General features: G+C 46.0%; 2 protein-coding genes across 2 annotated transcripts in view; one reads left to right on the forward strand and one right to left on the reverse strand.

Annotated features, from left to right (window-relative positions):
• Positions 1 to 2255, reverse strand: part of LOC144099315 (dipeptidyl peptidase 3-like) — a 55005-nt gene extending 52750 nt beyond the window's left edge. Inside the window, 2 exon segments of the mRNA XM_077632530.1 lie at positions 556 to 778; positions 2026 to 2255. Of these exon segments, the coding sequence (XP_077488656.1) occupies positions 556 to 778; positions 2026 to 2097 (295 nt within the window). The 5' untranslated portion in view covers positions 2098 to 2255.
• A 111-nt stretch (positions 2256 to 2366) lies between these two features.
• LOC144099316 (V-type proton ATPase subunit S1-like) lies at positions 2367 to 21640 on the forward strand. The gene is made up of 9 exons (XM_077632531.1): positions 2367 to 2520; positions 3090 to 3213; positions 5969 to 6028; positions 7134 to 7356; positions 8822 to 8907; positions 10410 to 10672; positions 11162 to 11212; positions 16030 to 16231; positions 19566 to 21640. Exons 1-9 carry the CDS (start codon positions 2402 to 2404, stop codon positions 19773 to 19775), a joined length of 1338 nt encoding a protein of 445 aa, XP_077488657.1. The 5' UTR covers positions 2367 to 2401; the 3' UTR covers positions 19776 to 21640.
• The last annotated feature ends 1565 nt before the right edge of the window (positions 21641 to 23205 follow it).

Here is a 23205-nt window from a genome sequence, read left to right on the forward strand (position 1 = left end):
GAGTGCACAGTAAGCTCACAAACCTGTGATATACCATAGACGAGCTGACTAAATACAGACACCCTAAACAAACTAACTTCCAAAATGGGCACTCGTCGCTATATGTCACAGAAGCTTGTATATGTCATGGCATGCATATTCAAGTGACGCCATTTCATCCCGTTGATGTCAATGTCACAAAGTGCCCTGCTCGTTTGTTAGTTGCATACGCAATTTTTCAGATCAAGTTAGTAAATGTTCAAAGCTGTGGTCACAATCAATGCTTTGTGTTAGCTATCTGCAAATGTTTATGGTTTATGGCGGTTTAACGTCCCAAAGCACTCAGGCTATGAGGGACGCAATAGTGAAAGGCTCCGGAAATTTCGACCATCTGCAAATGTGCAGAAATCAAAACAAATAGGGGCTATCCCGTCTTCGACATTTTATATCATGGTAAACTCCATACTTCACAAGAATTAGCACCTCAACAGGTTCCCCTTCCATGTGACCATGCCAATGCATGCAGTCCTGCAAAAAGACGAGACTTGGCAAGTGAATTCTCTGAGTGGCACTCACGGGCTGGTGGCTGCCAGCCAGACGGTGCACGGCCTTCGTGTTTGGGTGGTTCAGGCACAGTCTTCTTAGGCAGTAAGTACTCGACATAATGCCATCGCCCTGGAACCTCTTCCACCCGGGTGTACTTGTCGGAGGACTCTGATGCCCACCGGTCTTTGTGGGCCTCGTGGTCTGCAGGAGGTGTAGGCAGAAACTTCTCCGCTGACACATTTGTACTGTCCAACTGGGCAGAGGCAAATGAAAAATGAGAAAAATTGGTGCAAGGCTGAAAATTAAATGATCATGAAGCAACAAAAACCTGCAAGCAATGAATTCAATACTTAAGTAGGCACAGCTACACAAGGACTTCTACACATGAACACGAAGTTAGCTCTTTGTTTTTGAACTTCCTTATTATAGGCCTTCAAAGAACTATCTAATGCATTAAAAGTGTTTCGAGGCCAGTGTCATGAAGGAATATGGGCAAAGACCTGTAGCATTACCTTGTCATGCAGCCAGCAATGAAGCCAGGCCAGCTAAACAGAACACCAGCTAAACAGAACAGTAGGATGATTGAGGTACTACATACATTTGGGGTAAGTCAGACATGTGCCTCAGTCACTACATAGAGCAGAATGCTGCAATGTACAAGGAACACCTCACATTTGACTAACTAGGGTGATAAACTTGTTTATCAACGTTTTTCACAAACGTTTTTCACAAAATTCGTTTCGAGAGAAGAGAGACAAAAACTTGAGAATTTAAAATGTAAAGCGATCGTCCCCACCTATGTAAACACCATCGTAATCTTTTAAGGGTGAATAACTTATGATTACGATGATGACATTCTTCTAGAACCTCAAAAAGGTCGAGCAGATTCACTTTTCTTTGAAAACAGGAAAATCAGCCAACCTTGACAAGAGCAACCAAGCTCGAAACCACTCGAGACACAGCCGAGGTTCGGTAGTTCAGCCTCATGCGAACATACACATCAAATTTGCTGCAAGAAAAAACCTGTCAAAAGTGGTTGGCGTTTCTGCATCCTGCACAGGGATGATCGCAAGACATTGAATTTGGTATAGTTTCAAAAAAGTAAACGCGGACAAGGAATCATGTCTCCAATTCGAGCATTGCATGATGTCCAGAGAACATGTTTGAGTAGCTCGCACTTAGAAGAGTGCTCCGTTTCAAGTATCCGTGTCATTAACACGCAGCATCACACGGAAGTAAACAACAGTTATGAAGGAGTGCATTTTGTTTTGCACTTGAAATCTCGAAGGAGAACGACTCGTGTGATTTATCGATACAAAGCAGCGAACTGAAACTCCTTTTGCACGCAAGACTAAAGTCTTCACACGTCTTAAAACCTCTCCCCACTCCGCCCCCCCCCCCCTTTTTCTTATCATTTTTTTCGTTTCTTCATTTTAGTTCACGTGCTTGGGCCAGCGGATAAGGTAATTGTGTAAAACCATCACGGCATTCGCTACTTACCCGACATATGAACAGGGCAGGTGCCTTCGTTTTTAAGCTCTGACCTAACCTGCATATCCTCTGCAGAGACATTGTTTACGCTGAGCGCCGCAGGTAGCCCACCAGGTCCAAGGGACCTTAAAAGAAGGGCTTTAAAACAAGACAGCCCGAAGTCTTTGCACCTCCAAAATAGACTACGCGCACATGGTCAACATGTCCCTCCGCACGGCCGCAGAATCTCGTACCATGTGGTCTTCTTCACTTCGTCTGTAGCAATGGCGCAAACCTATGACGACAGTGGAGCAGAATATATATTGTGCACAGCGCCACTACGTCAAGAGGTAAGATACGTCCAGGAGCACCGGTGCTGCTTCTGCAGTCATATGATCAAGCAATCATGGCGGTAGTCCGCTTCGGCCGGCAGTTTGCGGTCTTGGTTTTAACAGCGTTTAATATTTATTCGCCTGCGCTTACTGCGAATGTCGAAGTTCCAGCTTACATCTGGGGTTCTGAAAGGCAAGCTTGTATTGTTTCGCTTCTGGTCAGCTACCGTGTAGAGCATCCATCGTGCTCCGTGGCGGGGGTGTGCCGCAATCTGCTAGTCACATGAATCGATGGGCACTGTGCTTCCTTTCCTAGCTAGCGTACCGAAACGTTGGTTTCTCTTGTAGCTCTCTTCACGCAGCACAGTTTGAGGAGTATAAAGCTCACTGCAGGCGGAAAACGAAGTCTTCGTTTTGTGCCTCCAAAAGATGCTCGCTGCTTTAAAACTGCTCCAAAATGAAAGAACATGTATCCCGCTGTAACTAGCAACATTTACTTGCTAGGTTTTAAATGCCTGTGCAGTAAGCTCGTTATTCGGTGAGGGGCTATGCTGGAGGTATGTTCTGTAGTGTAAGTTCTTTTTTGGGGGAGCTAGGAACGTATGTAATACTGTTGGCATCAATACAGCTTTTGCCGTCGGCGACAGTTCGCGGCAGCTTCGCAAAAATTTGTGTACTTACTCTTGCAGCCTTAGCTGCCTCTTACTTCCTCCGTTATTAGCCTGAGTGCAACTGCTGAAAACGTGCAACTTTCGATTGCAGTGGCTTGAAGAAGATCCCTCAGGTCAGCTCATTCGACAAGGTTGAGCCGTCAACCTTCGGGAATTCAGTGGCCAAGCTGGTTGCCCAAGAAAATGCGGTGGTCGTTGCTTTCGTTCAAGATAAGGTGGGTTGTCTCTTATAGTCCTGGTGCTATGGACTGTGGATTTTCGACGAGGCATGTTTTCTCTGGCCCTGTTCGCTTCAGTCAAATTGACAAAAAGTGGAACCGTTTAGTTTATATCAAATCAGATAAATTTTGATCTGCCCAAGTAGTAAGAAAACACGCATGGGAATCCTCTGGGCCCCTAGTCTCAAGACTTTGGCTCATGCAGAATCTTCTCAAACTTAACATGTGCGTGCACACTGGACTGCAAGTGCACCTTGTATTGCATAGGAGTTAGCAAAATTTAACATACCATGCAGCCCTAGTGTTGGTGGAACTGACAGCTTTCAAACAGGGCCAGTTTATTTAGTGTTATTTCTGAGCTGCCAGCGCATACCCGACCTAATGCTAACTGATGGATGCCTTGCAGTAGGCATGGAAATAACTGGTGTAACTGTTATTCATCGAGATAATTACTTGAGCAGCCGTGAGCTTATTTCTGTTCTTTATTTGTGAAAGTTAGGCATGTTGTAGCGGGCTTGCATGTGACATCAGGGACGCCATTATGGTGAACCATGCATAGCATCCGAAGCACAAGCAGGAAGGAGCAGGTGGTAATGTGCATATTATAGAAATGTGCAGGTTCTCACTGTGCTTCTATCTGCCACTATAGCAGCAGCTGTGACATCAATGCAGGTTATCTATTGACTGCTACTTGCATGAGTATCTTGCCTGAAATGGTGTAGCAAAGCAGCGTGCATTAAAAGACGTCTCCCACATTTTATGTGAGATAACAAAGACTCGAGTATGTTTAACAAATTAGTCACATTGGGAATTCTTCTAGACTAAAAAAGGCACTTGATTCGGTTAAATTCACTATTCTCCTCAGAGTTAAAATGCTCATTGTATGAGAGGTATGCCACTAGCCTTGTTTGACTGCTGGTTTAGCAACAGGTTGCAGTATACAAATTAATGATGCAAAATCTCAAATGAGAAAGATTATTGGAGTATCCAAAGTTTAATGTCAAGTGTGATGTCGTTTTTGTCTTTGTAAACGATTAATAAACATTCTACAAATATTATCTAAGTTAATGCAGTCTTCAGGCAATAGCCTGGAAATATTGCATGAGAGAATGAAGGGTTGGTAGACAGTGTGTGCAGCTTGGCTTCTTTGAATTGGAGTTTTTTAACGAAATATTAAAGGGCAAAGCTTAATCTTCAAAGCCAGAATCAGAACTGTTCCCAGTCATTTCATGATGACATTTGAACAAGCCTGCGTGTCGCACGAACGTTTAGTAAAATTTTTATGTATTGCATTCAAGCAACATTTGCTATGGACAAGTACACTCGATGCATATATTGATTAGAAGATTATCTAGTTTAATAACCAATGCACACATGCTCTTACTGAGAAAATTTTAAGTGCAACTTTGCTGCACATTTGTTTACTCCCATGTGGTACAGCTTGTGTAGGGACAGGCCACCAAAATTTTAAAAGCATAAAATATTCATTTTCTAAGAGCAGTATGGGCTGTTGAAAATTCTCTGAACAGAGCAACTTTTATGATAAAATTGACTGCATATGGCATAAAATTCTTTCTATAGAGTAAACATAGTTTTCAAATGTGCTTAGAAATGCCTGCACCTTCACACTTTCAGATGTTTGCTGCATCGTGTTTTAAAGCCTCATACTGTAGCCCCCAATAGCAAACATTTATTTGCCACATGTTCTTAATTACTACTCATTTCCTTGCTGTTTGAAAGTGTCTAGAACAAATAGCAAAAAGTATATGCACATTGTGCGCTTTACACATTCGAGCTGTATATATTTATTTTGTTACCCTAAATTGCATGTTTCTTGTGTGTTTATTTTACACTCTTGTAACATTGTTTTCCTCATCTTTTGTTCTGTCGTTCAGTTTTGCTGATGTGCACTTTTTTGCCTACGTTTGTGCTTGCTGCAATTTATTAAATCTGCAGTGGTTATTTTGCAAGCATCTGTTAGTTCATGTATCTCATATCGAATTTTTTTTTTTAGCAAATTTCAGGGGATGTTTTTTTTTTTTTAGGAAAATAGTACTTTGTCAAGCATCCTGAAAACACTTTTGCAACTCCTCCTTAGTTCTCATTTTGTGAACCAGAATTTTTGTGCAAATAAAATAGAACTTTCGTTTTCATTTGAACTGGAAGATATTCCAATACAAGATTCTTCCCTATATACTGCATGACTGACATGAACCTGCACAACAGGCACATTGATTTTTTGGAGCAGCTTACCTCTTTAGCAGCGAGCATGACTGCTCTGAGCATATGAAAGAAATGTTCTTCAGCTGTGCTGCAGTTCCTGGTTCCTTTTCATGTATATGATTAGTCCACAAAGTACTATAGGGAATCCTTGTATATTTTATTGTTATATTTTATTATTAAGAGACTGAGTACTGAGGAATGTAGCATTCAGGCACTTTCATTACTTTCCCACACCTGACTGGGTGTGGCATGGATTGGTGGCGGCTTACTGTGTTGCACAAAGCTCATACTATTGCTGAGTGCTAACAGCATTACAGGCGCAGTTTTGAATGTGATGTCCTCAAATGTTCACGATGGGTGTCGGTCACAGTGTTGTTGAGTTGGAAACTGTCTGCAAGATCACACACATTTGAAACCTTTGTCTCAGTTCATTCGATCCAAGTGTGCGTGGCAGGCACTTTTTTTTCCTCACTACCAGTAGGTATGACTGATACACGCTATAATTTCCCTTATTTTATCTTTCTTTCAGCTTAGTGCAGAAGATCTGTCAAGGGCTTCTAGTGATGACAGAAGCTACAAGTATCTGAAGGTAAGCTAGTTCATCATTGTTTAAAAGCGAGAATATATTTTTCAAGCTAGCATGCTTAGTGGAACAGTCACTCTACCAACAGAACTGACTGACAGTTTGACTTGTGTGTACGTGATATGTGGAAACAAGCTGTGCAACAAACCAACATGGGCTAGTTAGCATTTCTGTTGGTCACTGCTGTACTGTCAACATGTTGTAAAGTCTCATTACTTGTACACATGCTTTTAAAACAGTAATAAGTGCTTTTGGTTTTTGTGGAGGTAGCAAGATACCGTACACCAGTAGTACTACTAGAATTCTTACCCACAAAAATGCTGGAAGAAACAATTTTAAGGCTTTGGTAGTCCCAGAATGTCACTCCAGTATGCACCACCTGCCATGTCATTGTCTACTACAAACATTTTGCACTCATTTGTGTAGCTTTTGTGATGGAGCTCAGTGTTACATTTGCAGTTGGTGAGGCATGTCCTCACTTTGCCATGGTGTCAGTTTTCGATAAGGTGGGCCTGGTTTTTTAATAACGAGAATAATAATGAGAATCCACTGACAAAAAGATTGGCTGCTGTATATCTTTGTTTCATCATTCTTCATTCTTGTTTACTCTTTTAAGTCTTCTGCTCTGCGAGCACCTTCAGTGCGCACTGACTAGTACAGACAACAGAACCAGACATGGTGCAGCAAAGGTTGTGGGCAGGCATGGTTTTTAACCATATCATGAAGTTATATAGATGGAAGTTGATAAAAGCTGTCTAGTCTTTTATTTTTTTCCACCCAGACAATTTTTGCAATGACTACGGCAAAAGATTTGTGGTGAGCCTCATTGTCAAGGATGACATTCTAATGGTGCATTTAACCGCAACCCATTTCATATCCTTAAATGAGCTTCTTGGTGCCAATTTTGAGGCTGCAAATTTGGACCTGGTGCATGAATTAGAACGTGCCTGACACATTGTGTTGGTGGGACATGTGACTGAGCATGCGATAATATATTGGCAAATGCCGGGTTCTTTCACTTGCCAATGAAAGCGCGCGTACACCTGAAATGAGTGCTTTTTGTCATGGCCCTTGGCATCCGGCATGTCTTAATTTGCCTCTCTTTTCGCAGGATGCCTTTGGTAAGGAGCACGTGTTGGTGCTTCCCTCTGTCGAAAACCCAGTGGATGCGCTGACATCGCATGGCGGCCTTCGGGTGACCCGTCTCAACATTCCCGATGTCGGTGCGGTGCAGTCGGCTCTCGACGGGCTGCACGATGGCAGCCAGGTGCTGCTAGTAGACCTGCCTCGCACCATTGGTGTCGAAAGCCGGTTTTCTGCTCTCCAGCAGGCTGGTGAGTTGGCCACTTGTCTCTAACTCTTTTTCCTGCCACACCCATTGAGCATCGTTATTTCGCTAACAGTGGATGCAAGCGCGAATTTTCAAATGCTTCTACCCCATTCTTGAATGTGGTGCATTATCCTCCTTGAAGCTAGAAAACTAGTTTAATTTTCTGTCTTTTTTTTTCGTATGACAATGATTTTTAAACTCCATGTGAAAACAGCGGAGCTAGAAGTTGAGAAAGGTCCGTCCACCAGCATGGCATGAAGACATGAAATGCAGCAAATCTCACGATTTAAGTGCGTTCATGGTATATTTTGTCGACAGTGTAAGTAGCAGTGACTGTGAGGATGCAGCCTCATCATAAGGCTTTAATTCAGAGAGCAAATAAGATCTCAGAAACCAGCACCAAACATCTTTTGTAGCGCCTCGATTAGTTTCTTATTTGGGCGCGTTTTAATCAACTCAGTGGCATTTTGAAAAAAGTATTGACGTTACTGATGTTATTTGTCTCATTTGTAGGATTTCCACATCATTTGGGTATCATTATAGGGTTTAAAGTGATTGTTTTCTGTCCGGAAACCTGTATGGGTTAGAACTGCGATATTTTTTGGAAGTATTTGCTATTGGATAGCCAGGCATTTTGTATAATACAATGTTTCATTTTATTTAGACCCTTGATTGCTCAAATATAATTTAGTTATATTATAATTAGAAGACATGAAATGGATTAACAAAGCTTATAATAAAATGTGTGTTTAATTGGCTTTGTATTAATATATTGCATTAAATATTAAACCTCGTTTTTTCTAGGACCAAAAAAAAAATAATGAAGACCCACATAATGTGGCCATCATTCCCTCGTTAGGGAAAGAGTGAAAGGGCCTGTCTGGTCGGAGCTTCCATTTTCTTTTTCTTTTTTCTCAGAGGCTTCTCTCTCCTTTTCACATAGGTAGCATGCTGGAAGATGTGGGGTCTAGCATGGTGTGCATGTCCAAACTAGTAGCACTACTGCCTAGAGACATGGAAAAACAGGCTGTCGTCGCGAGGCACTGCATCAGTGCAGTTCAGCTTCTACAGCCTGCTGCATTCTTTTTTTTTTTCTGATTGTTTCACAGATAAGTGAGCAAGAGAGGGGCAGTGCAAATAGGAGTGGAGCAGTGGGAATGTTTTGTATGTTGAAAGCTGAGTAACAACACCACAGTTCTCAAAACATTAGCTCATCACGTAGACGTGAGAACAGATCACACCATCTCACGTGCATTGATGAAATCATCCCACTTTCGCTTTTTCTTTTGCAGTGTTCACGTTGTGTTTCATTCATCTTGATAGCACGAGTTGAGATGGAGGGTAATCTTATACTGCGTATTCATTGATGGACCACACAGCAGTAAGGCTACATTGGAGTGCTGGTTTCTTCAGCTGCTGGTGTTTTTTTATCTTTGCCAGAAGTGTGTTCGTCCCTGTGTATGTTGCAGACACGATTATGGAGGCCACCATGCGGGCCCTTTCTTCTGACGGAAAGAAGCTGTTCGGACTCTACACTGGGCGGGATCTGGCACCAGTGAGTGTGGCCTTTCATGTTCCGAGGGAGAGTTCTCGTCAGAGTAAGGCATCAAGTCAGCCAGCAGCTATACCCTGTACCTGCTGCTGTGGCTCCGTGGCTGTGCCATTCATTTGTCTGCTGATCCCAAGTTCTTGAGATCAAATTCCAGACGCCGTGGCCGCGTTTCGATGGAGAGGAAATGCAAGAATTCCTGTGGGCTGTGCAATGTCAGTGCACGTGAAGAACCCCACATGGTCTAAATTAATCGGGAACCCTCCACTGCGGTGTTCCTCATAGCCCATGTGTCAATTTGGGATTTAAATCACACGTAACTTCACCTTCCCTCTTTTAATGCTATGCCAGCATTCGCGTGGCCACCAAACTTTGCATATGATTGGCCTCTGTTGATGGCTTGGCAGTGGTAATGCTGGAAAAGAAAATAGTGCACAGGCATGTATTACAGTTACACCAAAGGCTCAAAGACTCGAGTGTATACAAACATTTGTGTATAAAAATTTTTTAAAAATCGGCGCAAATCGCCACGGTGGCTCAGTGGTTATGGGGCTCGGCCGTTGTCCCGAAAGACGTGGATTCAATACTGGCCGCGGTGGCCTCATTTCGATGCAGGCAAAATGCTAAAGGCCCATGTGCTGTGTGATCTCGGTGCACATTAAAGAACCCCAGGTGGTCGAAATTATCCGGAGAATTCCACTACGGTATCCCTCATATAGACGGAGTCAATTTGGGACATTAAAACTCATTGCGCAAACTAAACCAAACCAAAATCAGCGCAGTCAGTTTAGTGAAATCAGAGAGTGGTTAGGTATCGGAGGGCAGTTTGAATAAACACAAGAACTATGTGCAAAAGGTAGCAGCAGATGAGTGAAAAGCACAATGTGCAGACAAGAAGGCATTTTACACTATGCGCAGGGAATTGGAACATATGTAGTGTAAAAATTATAAGTGGTCAGAGTGCCCAGTTGTGAGGATATTGCTAGTGCTAATGAACTATAAATAGTAACTTTTTAGTCCGAGAACTGAGCCATAAATTTCTGATCAGTTGCATGCTGAAGCAGAAATGGCAGTGTGCCTTGACAGCGAGAAGCCGAAGAGACAGTGTTCACCGAGATGTCTCAAAAGCCTGTTTATATTTTTGTCTTTATTTCCTAGCAACTTGTGAGTTTGGAGATTCATTGAAATGCATGCGTGAATTCATGCATGCATTTAAATGCAATTATTACTTTTGTGAAAGTTGATCTTTTTTTAATGCGCTATCCTGTGTAATGAATTCACCCCCCAAAAATTTTCATTTAAAAAATCGCTTTCTTTGTCCCAGTATGTGTATGCAGTAGTTCTTTCTGTTGCTTAATGATGAATTTCTGTTCCTTTGTGCTGTCAGTGGCCCACTCCTCCGTGCTCATCGCAAACTGGTTTCTTCTTTGACTGGGCATTTTCTGCTCCCAATGAGAGTTACTTATTGTCTCCCCTCTTGTGCTTGGCATCTTTTTTTCTCCTCGCAGCCTGTGGTAGAAGCCGCCCACCTGTCACGCTCCCGGAGACACCTGCTGGCCGTGTCCGAAGGCGCGGCGCCGGCAGCACCGTCCAACGAGACATCGGGGGTAATCATGGTGCGCGGCAGCTGTCTGCTCATGTATGCCCGCTCGGTGACCCTGTCCTTCACCGAGGACCCCAAGGACGCCGCACCCCGGTCAACGGTCACCTACAACGACACCCTCAGCCCAGCACCCACCCCCACGTGCAGCTCCGACAACATGCATGCCAAGTGAGTGCAGTGTGCATCTTTGCTTGCTGGAGAAATTGCCTCTGATGACAATTTTCAGTATCTGATTGGAGAACCACAACCCTCAAGCAATGTTTTTTTCTAGGGGAAATGGGCTGCGGCCACCACCACTTCCCATGCATGCCTCCATTTTAAATCACTGCTCTTGGGCTTAATGTATGACAGGCATCTGAACCAGAGCGAATTTTATATTTTACTCCTGGTTTTTACAGCTTTCCAGCATCAACAGAGTGAGGTGCCTAAAAACTGTTTTCACAGGCTAGTTAGTTTCTCGTGAGTAAGCAAGCAAGAAAAGTGCTGCTGTCCTCCCTCTCAACATGGTGCTAAAAACTTTGAGCACAGTTGGAGTTTGGGCATTGGAGTGATAGGTACTTGGGAAAATTATTGTGGAGTGCTGATGGCCTAGAGCAAAAAGTGACCCTTTGTAGTGGAAAGTGTGCTGACTGCATCTTCTTGGTTGCTTCGTTTCAGCATCACTCTCAAGTTCCCAGACACTGGACCTGTCAAAGGCTTCACCCTGCTGTGAGTTTGGATCTCCTTTTTTCTCATATGTTCCTTTAGGCTTCACAAAGATTTATATTGCTTAGGTTCACTCTTGGTACACGCTGGAACGGCTATGTTATTTTCTGGAATATAAAAATGGGGGAAAAAAAAACTCTGCTCAGGAATGGTGTTCTGGAGCAGGAGGTTAGTGTTTTCACAGCTTGGTGGATTTTACTTATTCGATAAAGCCTGGAGAGGCCCCTAGGCAAAAGTGTGGACCTTTTACATCGCTCCATAGGTTGGCAGAATGACATAAGAGCCGTCCAGTAAGGCTCATTTCAGACGAAGCACTGCAGGACAGCGCGCGAAATGGACAAAAAGCTTTGGCTAAAACCCGGAGGGGATGCCATTTGCTACAGTATCACGTGTCCTTGCAACGCATGTGAATAATGGCGCGTGCTCATGGGAGCGCGCCGACGATGAAGACGAAGTGTGCGTGTGCCGGTGGACAAAGACGAAGTGTGTGTGTGTTTCGGACAGCCATCTTGTGAGTTCCCTGCTGTGCGCTGGACTTCGCTGAGACTGTGATCTGTGCCGGTCCTGTCTTCGTTACATTTTTGGTGAAGGTGCTGGGTACTTTCCAACATCTATGTGCCCCGAAGGCTCTCTATGAACACGGATTTGACTCCGATTCATCGCAGTACGAGCCGCCGAATCCAAGGTCAGTCACCAGAGTACGGTCCGTTATCCCCTAGGACCAGGGCTCCAGCTGCGACGCGCAGGACTGACGCGGCACCTATGGCTAGCAACGTAGACGCGGCAGCTATGGCTGACAACAGGAACTCAGCTGCTCATTTCCTGGTCCTCCAGCCGCGAACGCCGCCGACCTTCCATGGCGAAGTGTTTGAGGACGCGGAGGACTGGCTTGACCAGTTCGAGCGCGTTGCCAGGTACAACGGCTGGGATGCGGAGCGGAAGCTGCACAATGTTTACTTTGCTCTTGACGACTCGGCGCGAACGTTTCGTTCTTGGGAACGGTTCCGTAGCCAGTTGCTGGCGACCTACGTCAACACCGACCGTCGGGAGCCGCGCGTGACGTTTTCGCCGACGCAAGCAATTGAAATAGCCGACCCAGACGACTCCAGGATACCCGCCCTGCGTATTGCTGCTGATGACGTGACGGTGCCTCCGCGGGGCAGCATGATGGTCCCCGTGCAAAGTGACTCGCCCGGTGATCGAGACGTTATGGCAGAGAGAAACGTCAGCCTTCTACTCGAGAAAGGAATCTGCGCTGCAAGAGGGCTTGTTCGCTTACGGGATCGCTCTGCGACACTCTTGATCACCAACTTCGGAACAGAGTTCCAGCCTATTGCGAAAGGAACAACCGTCGCATACGTTACCGACTTCGTTGAGCCCGCAGAAATATGTGCTCTGGAGCTACCGTTGCCGGACGGACGCGATGCAGCAACCGTTCTGTCTACCGTGGACATTAATCCCGGCTTGTCGGTGGGTCAGAAGCAGCGCTTGTTAGAGCTCCTTCACGATTTCGCAGAGTGCTTCGCCACGACATCAAAGGTAGGGCGCACCCCGGTAGCCAAACACCACATCATCGTCAACGAGGAGACTAGCCCCATATCCCAACACCCGTACAGAGTGTCGCCGGTGGAACGGGAGGCTATATGACCCCAAGTGCAAGAAATGCTTGCAGACGACGCAGTCCAGCCGTCCACGAGCCCCTGGGCTTCGCCTGTGGTATTGGTGAAGAAAAAAGATAACACCTTGCGATTCTGCGTCGATTATCGGAAGTTGAATCGTGTCACGAAACGTGACGTTTACCCCCTTCCGCGTATCGACGACGCCTTGGATCTACTGCGTGACGCTAAATATTTTTCTTCACTCGACCTTAAGAATGGCTACTGGCAGATCGAAGTGGACGAAAGGGACAGAGAGAAGACAGCGTTCGTGACACCTGATGGCCTTTATGAATTCAAAGTGCTACCCTTTGGACTCTGTTCTGTGCCAGCAACCTTCCAGCGCATGATGGACACCGTTCTTTCTGGGCTGAAATGGCAGACATGCCTAGTGTACCTTGATGATGTTGTCATTTTTGCTCCTAGCTTCGAGGAACACCTCAACCGGCTGCGAATGGTGTTACAGGCGCTCCGTTCGGCACAGTTGACGATAAAGCCACAAAAGTGTCACTTTGGTTTCGAAGAGCTGTTTTCTTGGTCACGTGATAAGCGCTGACGGAGTCCGTCCTGACCCGGAGAAGACTGCCGCTGTGGCACAGTTCCCGCGCCCAACCGACAAAAAGTCCGTTCGTAGGTTTCTGGGCCTCTGTGCCTGTTACAGACGTTTCGTTGAAAACTTTTCCACAATTGCCGAGCCTCTTACAATGCTTACTAGAGACAATGTATCTTTTGTGTGGCATGATGATCAGGAATCTGCCTTCAACGAGCTACGCAGCCGCCTACAAACTGTCCCAATACTCGCCCATTTTGTTGAACGAGCTGCCACTGAAATTCATACTGACGCCAGCAATGTTGGTCTCGGCGCTATTCTCGTTCAGTGGCAGGATGGCAACGAGAAAGTCATAGCGTACGCCAGCCGCTCCCTCTCGAAAGCAGAGGCAAACTACTCTACCACGGAGAAGGAATGCCTTGCGGTAGTGTGGGCGATTAGCAAGTTCCGACCATATCTCTATGGTCGCCCGTTTCGAGCTGTCAGTGACCATCATTCGTTATGCTGGCTAGCCAATCTCAAAGACCCTTCGGGACGGCTTGCGAGATGGAGCCTTCGCCTCCAGGAATACGACATCACGGTAGTGTACAAGTCCGGCCGTAAGCACAATGACGCCGATTGCTTGTCACGTGCACCTGCCGACGTTGCTCCGGCCGAAACGGAGGACGACTTCCCGTTTTTTGCTCTCGTCACGTCGTCCGATATGGCCCGGCGTCAACGGGCTGACTCAGAGTTGTGTCCGCTCATCGAGCATCTGGAGGTCGCTGTTCCGCGGCTTTTCGTTCGAGGTTTGGGTTCCTACAGTCTCCGAGATGGCGTCCTTTACAAGAGGAACTTCGCCCATAACACGGAAACCTTTCTTCTGGTTTTGCCATCCGAACTCCGTCCAGAAATCTTGCACGCCTGCCACGACGAGCCATCGGCTGGCCATTTGGGTGTTACGCGGACGTTTGCCCGCATTCGTGCGAAGTATTACTGGCCAAAGTTGCTCTCATCAGTCCAGCAATATGTGAGGACCTGCCGTGACTGCCAGCGACGAAAGACACCACCAGTTAAACCCGCAGGGCTTCTCCAGCCCATCCCACCGCCTACAACACCTTTCCAACAAGTGGGCATGGACTTGCTGGGCCCATTCCCATTGTCTTCCTCTGGGAACAAATGGATTGTTGTGGTGACGGACTACTTAACGCGGTACGCCGAGACATAGGCGCTCCCCCACGCTAGTGCTGCAGAAGTGGCTCAGTTTTTGACATGAATCGTCTTGCGTCACGGTGCGCCATCAGTCGTCATCACGGACCGTGGAACCGCCTTTACGGCGGCATTAATGCAATCTTTCTTCGAACTCACCCACACCAGTCACCGGAAGACAACAGCCTATCATCCCCAAACAAACGGCTTGACTGAACGCCTCAACCGGACGCTTGCAGATATGCTTGCTATGTATGTCGACGTTGAGCATCGTACGTGGGACGAAGTTCTTCCTTATGCAACCTTCGCCTACAATACGGCAGAACAGGAGACTACCCGTCTTACACCTTTCCAGCTGGTCTACGGACGGTGTGTCACTACCATGCTGGATGCTATGCTACTTGCTGCTCACAACGACGGAGACATCGGCCCCTACGCTGACGTTGACACATTCGTTCAGCGGGCTGAAGAAGCCCGCCAACTCGCAAGGTGCCGGATTCGACATCAACAACAACTCGACGCTGGTCGCTACAACCTCCGACACCGATGCGTTCGGTACGAGCCCGGCGACTCTGTATGGGTATGGACACCTGTGCGCCGCCGCGGACTCTCCGAAAAGCTCCTCCGACGCTACTTCGGTCCGTACGAGGTGGTTTGTCGTATAAGTGATGTCACATACGAAGTTTTTCCGCGGGACACGACCTCCTCACCACGTCGACGCCATCCGACCGAGACTGTCCACGTGGTGCGCATGAAGCCCTACCATGACAGGCTGCAACCCGCCTCTTTACCAGCTTAACAGCTCTCTGTATTCTCTGCCGTCCGCCGTCTATACCGAACATTACCTTTGCTGTCCGTGTTCATTTCCGGCGTCGGGCCGCCGCCTTGATGGAGGAGGTAATGGCGCGTGCTCATGGGAGCGCGCCGACGATGAAGACGAAGTGTGCGTGTGCCGGTGGACAAAGACAAAGTGTGTGTGTGGTTCGGACAGCCATCTTGTGAGTTCCCTGCTGTGCGCTGGACTTCGCTGAGACTGTGATCTGTGCCGGTCCTGTCTTCGTTACAATATGAACTGTGGGCTGTAAAATGTTGGTGACATTCTGAACAAGATGTAGCAAGCCTAACCCTCATGTCTTGGTCTCGCTGCACTGCAAGCCTAGCCCTCGACAAGAATTTCAGCAAGAGTCAGTGCTGTAGTTTTGGTGGGTGTAGTTTATTTTTCTATCCCCAGCCGGTGGTTATTGCCTCAAACTTTTTTCTATTGCAAGCTTCTCTTTGTTATTTTTCAGGGGAGATTGTAGTTTATCTCCTGTGCTAACCTGCACATCTTTGTTGGTGACTACAGGTTGACTATTGTTATAGTGCTGCCCTCAGCCAGTGAGCAGTTGGTGTAAGTGGCAAGCCACTTTCTGGTGTCCTCCCCGCAGGATGGTTTTCCAGTGGGACCAGCGTGGTGGCTTTAGCCTCGTGGAAATGAACGCCACGCTGAAGAACTACCAGGGGCTGCAGATGCGGGTCAAGGACCTCTGGTGGCCCCGGGGTTTCTCCTTTGCCTGTTCTCTGTCTGAGTTCCGACAGTACAATGCCAGCCAACTGCCCAAGCTCCAGCTCCAGCTTGACAGCTTCCAGGTGAGCCAATACTTGAATACTTGGAATGCTAAGCCATAGTTAGCTATAGAACTAAGAGAGGGGGCCTCTGCTTTGAGTGGGAATGTGTTTTTGGTGCAGCAGATTTGTGAATGCCTTGACTTGTGCAGCATTCCTGTATAACCTGCTGTCCACCTCTCCACCTCTTGCCCACCTTCCTCTTTTGGACAGAAATGGCTGGTTCCTTTATTTACGATTGAAAGGGTCTGTATTATACAAGGGAATCACATCGATTCACAGGGTGTAAAACACAAGGCATAACTCTCGACCATAGACAGTCTACATCTATGCTGAAACCAGAACTCTGAATACACTGCATGTACTCTCGTATGATGGCCGCACATTTTTTTTGGAGGTTTTGATGGTGTGCTGCTCTTACACGGATCCAGCATTCTTTCGTAAAATTTTTCTGGCTACAGCGAGGCCCCGTTTACATGGCCCCTTTTCATGCAGGGACATGAATTTTTAGGATGATGCGCAGCCCCGGCCAACCCTTCAACTACATAACTCATTAAAAGTATGGACGATAGTACATGCGTGCGACTGGCGCAAATTTACCAGTGGAGTAAAACAGTTGTCTAGGTCAGTCTACTGGCAAACATCACACGATTCAAAGTTAAAGTCCTCCGAAGATCTCGCACTCTACTGACAGTAATGATGCCTTAGCCGATGGTCCTGAACCGTGCCCCACGTGTGCAACCCATGCATACATTATACCATGCATACAAATATACCGTATATACACGGTAAGTCGACCCCTCAAATCGCATTTCCGAAAAATAAAAAAAACTTCTGAGGTTGTTTACGCTTGGCCTTAAATAGTTGAATGCAATAGCATTATCCAGCGGCTGCCGTTTATCGCCAGCCGCTATCGTCTGCCACGCACGGCTGTGCCCGTGGGCACATTTCAAAACGAAAATGTAGTAGTTGCTGGACTACTCGTCCACACTTGTGCCATCGTCCTCACTAGCGCTGCCGTCGTGATCGCTGCTGCGGTCCTACACCACGTCATTCTAACATCGTCATCCAGCGAAATCCGCACTTCGCAAACAGCCACATCACGAGGAACTGCTGAAAATTTTCCTCGCTGCAGCTTCCACACCTGTATCACCCGTTGCAAACGTCGAACTTGTGGCCCGGCACGCGGCTGTTCGTTTCTCCAGCGTAAAAAATGGCAGCCATCTTGACTGTAGCCGTGAACGAGGGTCGCTTGCCGGACCTGGAGTACAAATGATGACTGACGAAGCACTACATTAAAAACTTGTGAAATGCCGCCGGCAGTACTCAAATGCCTCAGAGCCAGAGAGAAACTACACCTGAATGGCGCCGGCTTTTCCGTCGGCTACTGACACTCCCCGGAACCGCTGCCGTTCTGAGTGGGGGTGGCGTGTTGATTAGAACCGTGGCCCTTCCATCAACTATCAATGCTCCTTGAGCACCGAGCACACATTTGAAAGTAAAAAGAAAACTTGCTGGACGATTGAGCTTCCCGTAGAACGTGATTGAGTTATCAGGCCGCCGCCGCTTATCAGCAACCGCAGTCAGCAGCCACGTGTGAGGTGCCAGTTTGCTGCTTATCGATAGCCGCCATCGGCCGCCGCCCGCGTGTGCGGGGAGGGGATGTCAGTTTTGCGCGTTGATATAGCAGCTGCTCAAGGCTAGCACCAAGAGCGATGCGGTGGAACCACGCAGCAAAAATGCAACCACGCTGTAGCATGCCTGATATCTCGTTTGCCTCGCCTTTACTTATAGTGTGATGTTTTCGTTTCGATTGTAAGTCAACCACCCCACTTTGGATTTTCAAAATTAAAAAAATAGGTAGACTTAAAATCGTGTAAATACGGCGCATTTATTTTAATGTAAGATTGTGTGGTGGTTAGACCTTTTCTGATAAACTGTGACTAGGTTCAAAGCACTTTCGCTGCGGCTTCGATGCGAAGCACACTAGGCCTAGTGACACTAGCGATGTGGTTGCAGTGTGCGAGAAAACCGGAAACGTCCAAAGGCGGAAATCGGAGGGGGGGGGGGGGGGGGTGCAGTGATGCGTACCGCGATGGGGCTGCGTGTTCACGTCAAGTTGTGGTTTCAAGCCTGCGAGGCGTTGGTTCCATTTAAGCGTTGGTTCCGTTTAACCGACTTCCGTTTATCAAGATTCTACTGTATTTCGCAATAATTTTTCGCTGCTTGACAGTTGACGACCCAGTGGTTACGAAAACGAAAATGTTTCTAATAAAAAGTTGTGACAAATTAGCCAATTTTGTTTTCTGCGTACCCCCTTAAAGTGGAGCCCCATAACAGCATCACTCGTTAACCGCACAAAAAAGCGCAACTCATCTCAGTCGCTCAGCCGTGTGGCCAGTCATGCTTCCCAGTTGCATGCGCCATTCTCGACAGTTAAGCCAGCTGCCATATTACAAATGGAGCCATCACCCGATCTCGATGTCACCCAAAAGTGCATGAAATCCTTGGGAAAGCAGAGACTCATCACCTACCAGGCACTGTTTCTCATGGCACCAACGCTACTACAGTTCATAATGTGCTGTGCCAGTCACTTTAATTGCACATTAATGGGAGCATGGAGCATCTGTTGGCCGACCAATTCGTCTTTCACACTTTTTTCTCTTTCCGTTTTGTAAGTTTGGAGGTCTCGTAGTATACGACATATTGACCAATATGCGAGTAAATACGGCATTGGGATCCAGCACTCGACTGACCGTAGGACCGGTTTGGCCGAAGGTTTGGAACAGCACTCCGCGTGTGTGGCCTGCGGTCATCAGTGCGAGCTGGCCCTCAACTGGCTTGGTTTTTGCTCACCTTGCTGCTTAAAGTGTTGAGGAAATCATGCACCGTTATTTCAGTGTGAGGTTATAGTGTAATGGCTTATAGTGTGACGGCAGACTGGTAACAAAGTTAGCCCTTTCATAAGTGATGGCTATTTTCAATTCACCTTTGCTACTGCCTCTATCATACGAAGCGCGCCATACTCCATGACTTTTTTTGGAAATCGAGAGCAAGCTATGGAGCTGTAACATGGCATTTCTTCCTGTGCTACAGAATATAGTGTTTGGTTACTGCTTGATAGTTTTCTCCTAAATCATACCATATTGGTAATATTCATTATGTAACTAAGGCATATTTTGAACATAACAGCCAACTTTCAAATTTCAAAAGTAATGGCTAAAACAGTTTCCGTTGCAAGTCTTGTTACAAAGAGAGTTACCTGCTTTCAGCTTTATGTATGCACCAGCTTTTCTGTGTCATTGTGTCAACCTTCGCTCTGATTTTCATGCAGCAATCACGTTTCTCACTCTTTCAGGTCGAGCTTGTCCAGAACAGCACCACTCAGTTCTCGGAAAGCTACGACTGCGCGGGCTTTTTCACCACGGTGATCTGGATGGGCCTCTTGGTGGTTCTGCTCTACTTGGTCATATTAGGCGTGGGGGTGTTTTTCATCTATGATATCCGCACCAACGATCGCTTCGACGACCCCAAGGGGAAGACCATCACTGTTACTGCCACAGACTGATTTGCCTTTTTGTGTCTGACATCGTCTTGCTGGTCCCACCTGGGCATTCTAGTAAAGCCTATGTGGGAAAGGTTCTTGTTAAAAACACTGCCTGAGCAGCTCTTAATTTTTCTTGGGGATGATGGAACACTTTACGGTGGACACTCATGTCTGGAAAAAAAACGAGAAAAATGTTCTTGCTTCTGATGGTCTTGAAAGCTACAAAAGGCTATAAAGGACATTCACCGAGCATTGTTCACCTGTCCATGGTAATCTACCTTGTTTATATGGTGCTTCATGGCAAACCCAGTTTTCACCTATTTGTTACCTTTTCCTGCTGCGTAATGTGTGCGATATTTTAGACAAAAATAAAGGGAACAATTCATTGTTCTGCAGGCCCTGAAGCAGATGTAGTTGGTGGCAGTTTCTGTAATATAAATGTTTCCTTTTGCTGTGTTGCTGGATGTGTCAACTGAAAAGTGGCTGTTGTCTTGTTATCTATGGGTGGTAGACGCTGCCATTCTTTCTTTTGTATATAAGAACAGGACTGTTTATGTAGTGCTATAATAGGCTGCACATTTTTAGATGTGAAAGTTGAATAAACATTGTCGGCCTGCGGAGGAACAACTCATTTCTTTATCTGACACTTTGTACATGTGAAAACAGCTACTGGTGTAGAAAGAACTAAAGCGACTAGCACATAGGTTGAAAGCAGTTCTTGTATCTTGTATATATTACCTTTTACATATATAAATGTGCATTCTTGTCTTCTCTCCAGCGGTATTAAGCCAGAACACCGTTGTGAATGTGCAGGGTGGCACCATATTTTGGAATGCGGGCAGCGGTGTCCTTGGCATGTACCACTGAGCAAAAGTTCTTGGCAGGCACATTGCATGCCAACATGCAGTGTGGCCACAAAGCAACTTTTCTTTAGGTATTCAGCAAGGAATCTGCAGTGTACAGCTGTTATGATCACGTAGAATGGCGAGCTGTCTTTGCTTCACCAAACATGTGACAGGTGTGAACACAGATGTCATGTTGCTATGTGGTCTGGCCAGGCTTGAAGTCTGCAAGCTTGCATGGAAAAACGTGTGCTGAGAATTTACCTTTGTGCTTTACTACTGCATAGAAAGTGAGTCAGCATTCTAATATGCATAATGTGCTTTGTGTTATAGTGTCTATTTCAATCAAGTTTTATATTTCAGCTATGGTTGCAAGTCATCAGCGATTGTGTGACTTGTGATGTAATTGCATATGGTATGAGCAGTATCTTATTTAGGTAGATGGGCTATGGACCATTATTTCCGACCTGCCCTTTCCTAGTCTTTAGTTAAAGTTAATAGTTTGTTTGCTGAATAAATTGCAGTGGGGTTACTACAAATAAACTCTAATTTTATTTGTTTGAAGTGTAATGTCATTTGGTTGCAGCTGTTACAGCAAGCTGGAAACTCCATAAGCATATCTCTACTTGATGTTGCCTTGAATAACACTGCTCGAAAGTTGCCAACAGCCTTTCACCATATTGTGATGTGGGATGTTCAGCAAGAGCGGTCCAGGAAGATGTGTGTGTTCTTAAAATAGGTGTTTTCAATGTTCTTTGTCTATAAAGTGCACCGCAAACAAGGTGTTGTGTACTGTCATGCTGTTCATGCCTAGTCATATGCAGCGAGCACAAGTGATTCTCAAGTCTTCAGAACCGATGCATCATCCCGCATGGCGGAAAAGTGCAAGGCTTAAGAAATCCTGTCTCTTCATTCCTACTTCAAGTGCACCACTGTGCCTGGCAGTGGTGGGCTTGAGTGTCAAAACGGTGTAATTTATTGTGTACATGTTCTTATGTGCCACTTGAATGTGTGTTAATCTAGAATAAAGAATTTTTTTCCTCACCTGATCTTGTCTGAAGAAGTGTGCGCCCCAGAACTCAGTGCACCGAGCTTCAGGCCCGTCACTTCTTTGCCTCGTGACGAAGAAGTGATGCCAATACCACATGGTACTCCTTGTATTGCTACTGACATAACACGTGTAGCAGACTCCAGTACTCATTGGGGCATAGATCGCATCACCACCGCCATGTACTCCAAGGCTGTGTTCAAATCCCTCCCCCCTCCTTGGGGCTCTGTGCATTCGCAGCGTTCTGGACTTGAGCTCCACGTAAAACCTCGCCAGCGCGAGGCTGTGTATGGGTAGGAACATGTTACATAACCAACCTGCCGTGATGGCTCACTGTTTACAGCGTTTCGCTGTGAACACTACGGCGTGGTCGAAAGAACCAGGAACGATGAGATGTAGCATCTTAGCCAACAGTAACCAGGCAGTGGGCTTGTTTCTTATCCGCATTAGTGGAGCACTTATTGTGCCCCTTAAAATCTAAGGTAAGGAAAACCTTTACTCACTTCTTTCGAGGACTCCACTGCACGGCTGAGGAGCAAACCGCATCCCCTGGTTACTTTTGGTAAAGACTGTACCTAGCATGCGTTCAGTCTGTCCCCTCACTCCCGCTCCTTTATCAGCGCTGGAAAGTGCATTTCAAGACGCATATTTTGCTCTTGTATTGCTTATATCATTCTAATATATTTAGAATTTAGGTGTACATCGTCAACAAATTTGAGACGGAAAGGAGGGCGAGTGTGTGCATTGCTAACTCAAAGCCAAATTTGTGTCTAACAAAATGTACAGGTTGCTGCGCTGTCATTGCTATAGTAGTATGGTCCCTAGAAATGCAGGTATTTCTAGGGACCCTAATAGTAGGATACAACTTTAAAAAAAAACAGCAGTTAACACTGGGCCACAATCCATGGCGTACTGTATTACTCCGCTAGCCAGTCACAACAGTAAACGAAATCAGCTGTTTAATTTTTGACTTCATTAAACGAGCCAGGTATCAAGATACTAGAATTTGTTTTTTCTCGTGATCAGCTTCTTGTTTAGGTGACGAGAGAAGTTTTTAACGATGGACTACTTTTTTGTCGTGGAAGAATTCCGCGCGTCGGTCCTAAATGTGGGCGGAGCTTCACTGCAGACTTAAGTTGTATTCGACTATAGTGCCTGCTATGGTCCCTTAAAAATAAAAAAAAAATCAGTAGTTGGTTCAATGGGCTTTTGCCCCAGGTGAAAATTTACAAATGGTATCCTTTATGGTCCCAGTTCAAATGGTTTATTGGCCCATTCCCTGTAGCTGCTGGGACCATTAGGTACTGGGACCAGAAACACTTATTTTGATAAAACATCTGTGTAATATGTCCTTTGATTTCTAATTTTTCTGACAAGTTACAAAATGTTTTGAAGAGTTGCTTAATGATAATAAGCACACTCCGAAAATTGAGGAAAATAGAAGCAACCTACACTAAAATGTGTCACTCTGCAGAGCCATGCACGCAGACCTGCCAATAGTGAGAACACACCCCAGTAAAAAAAAATCATTGGGAATACCAATCGGAACCAGTTGGTTTTT

Source organism: Amblyomma americanum, chromosome 7, assembly GCF_052857255.1.
Source record: "Amblyomma americanum isolate KBUSLIRL-KWMA chromosome 7, ASM5285725v1, whole genome shotgun sequence".
Lineage (NCBI taxonomy): Eukaryota > Metazoa > Arthropoda > Arachnida > Ixodida > Ixodidae > Amblyomma > Amblyomma americanum.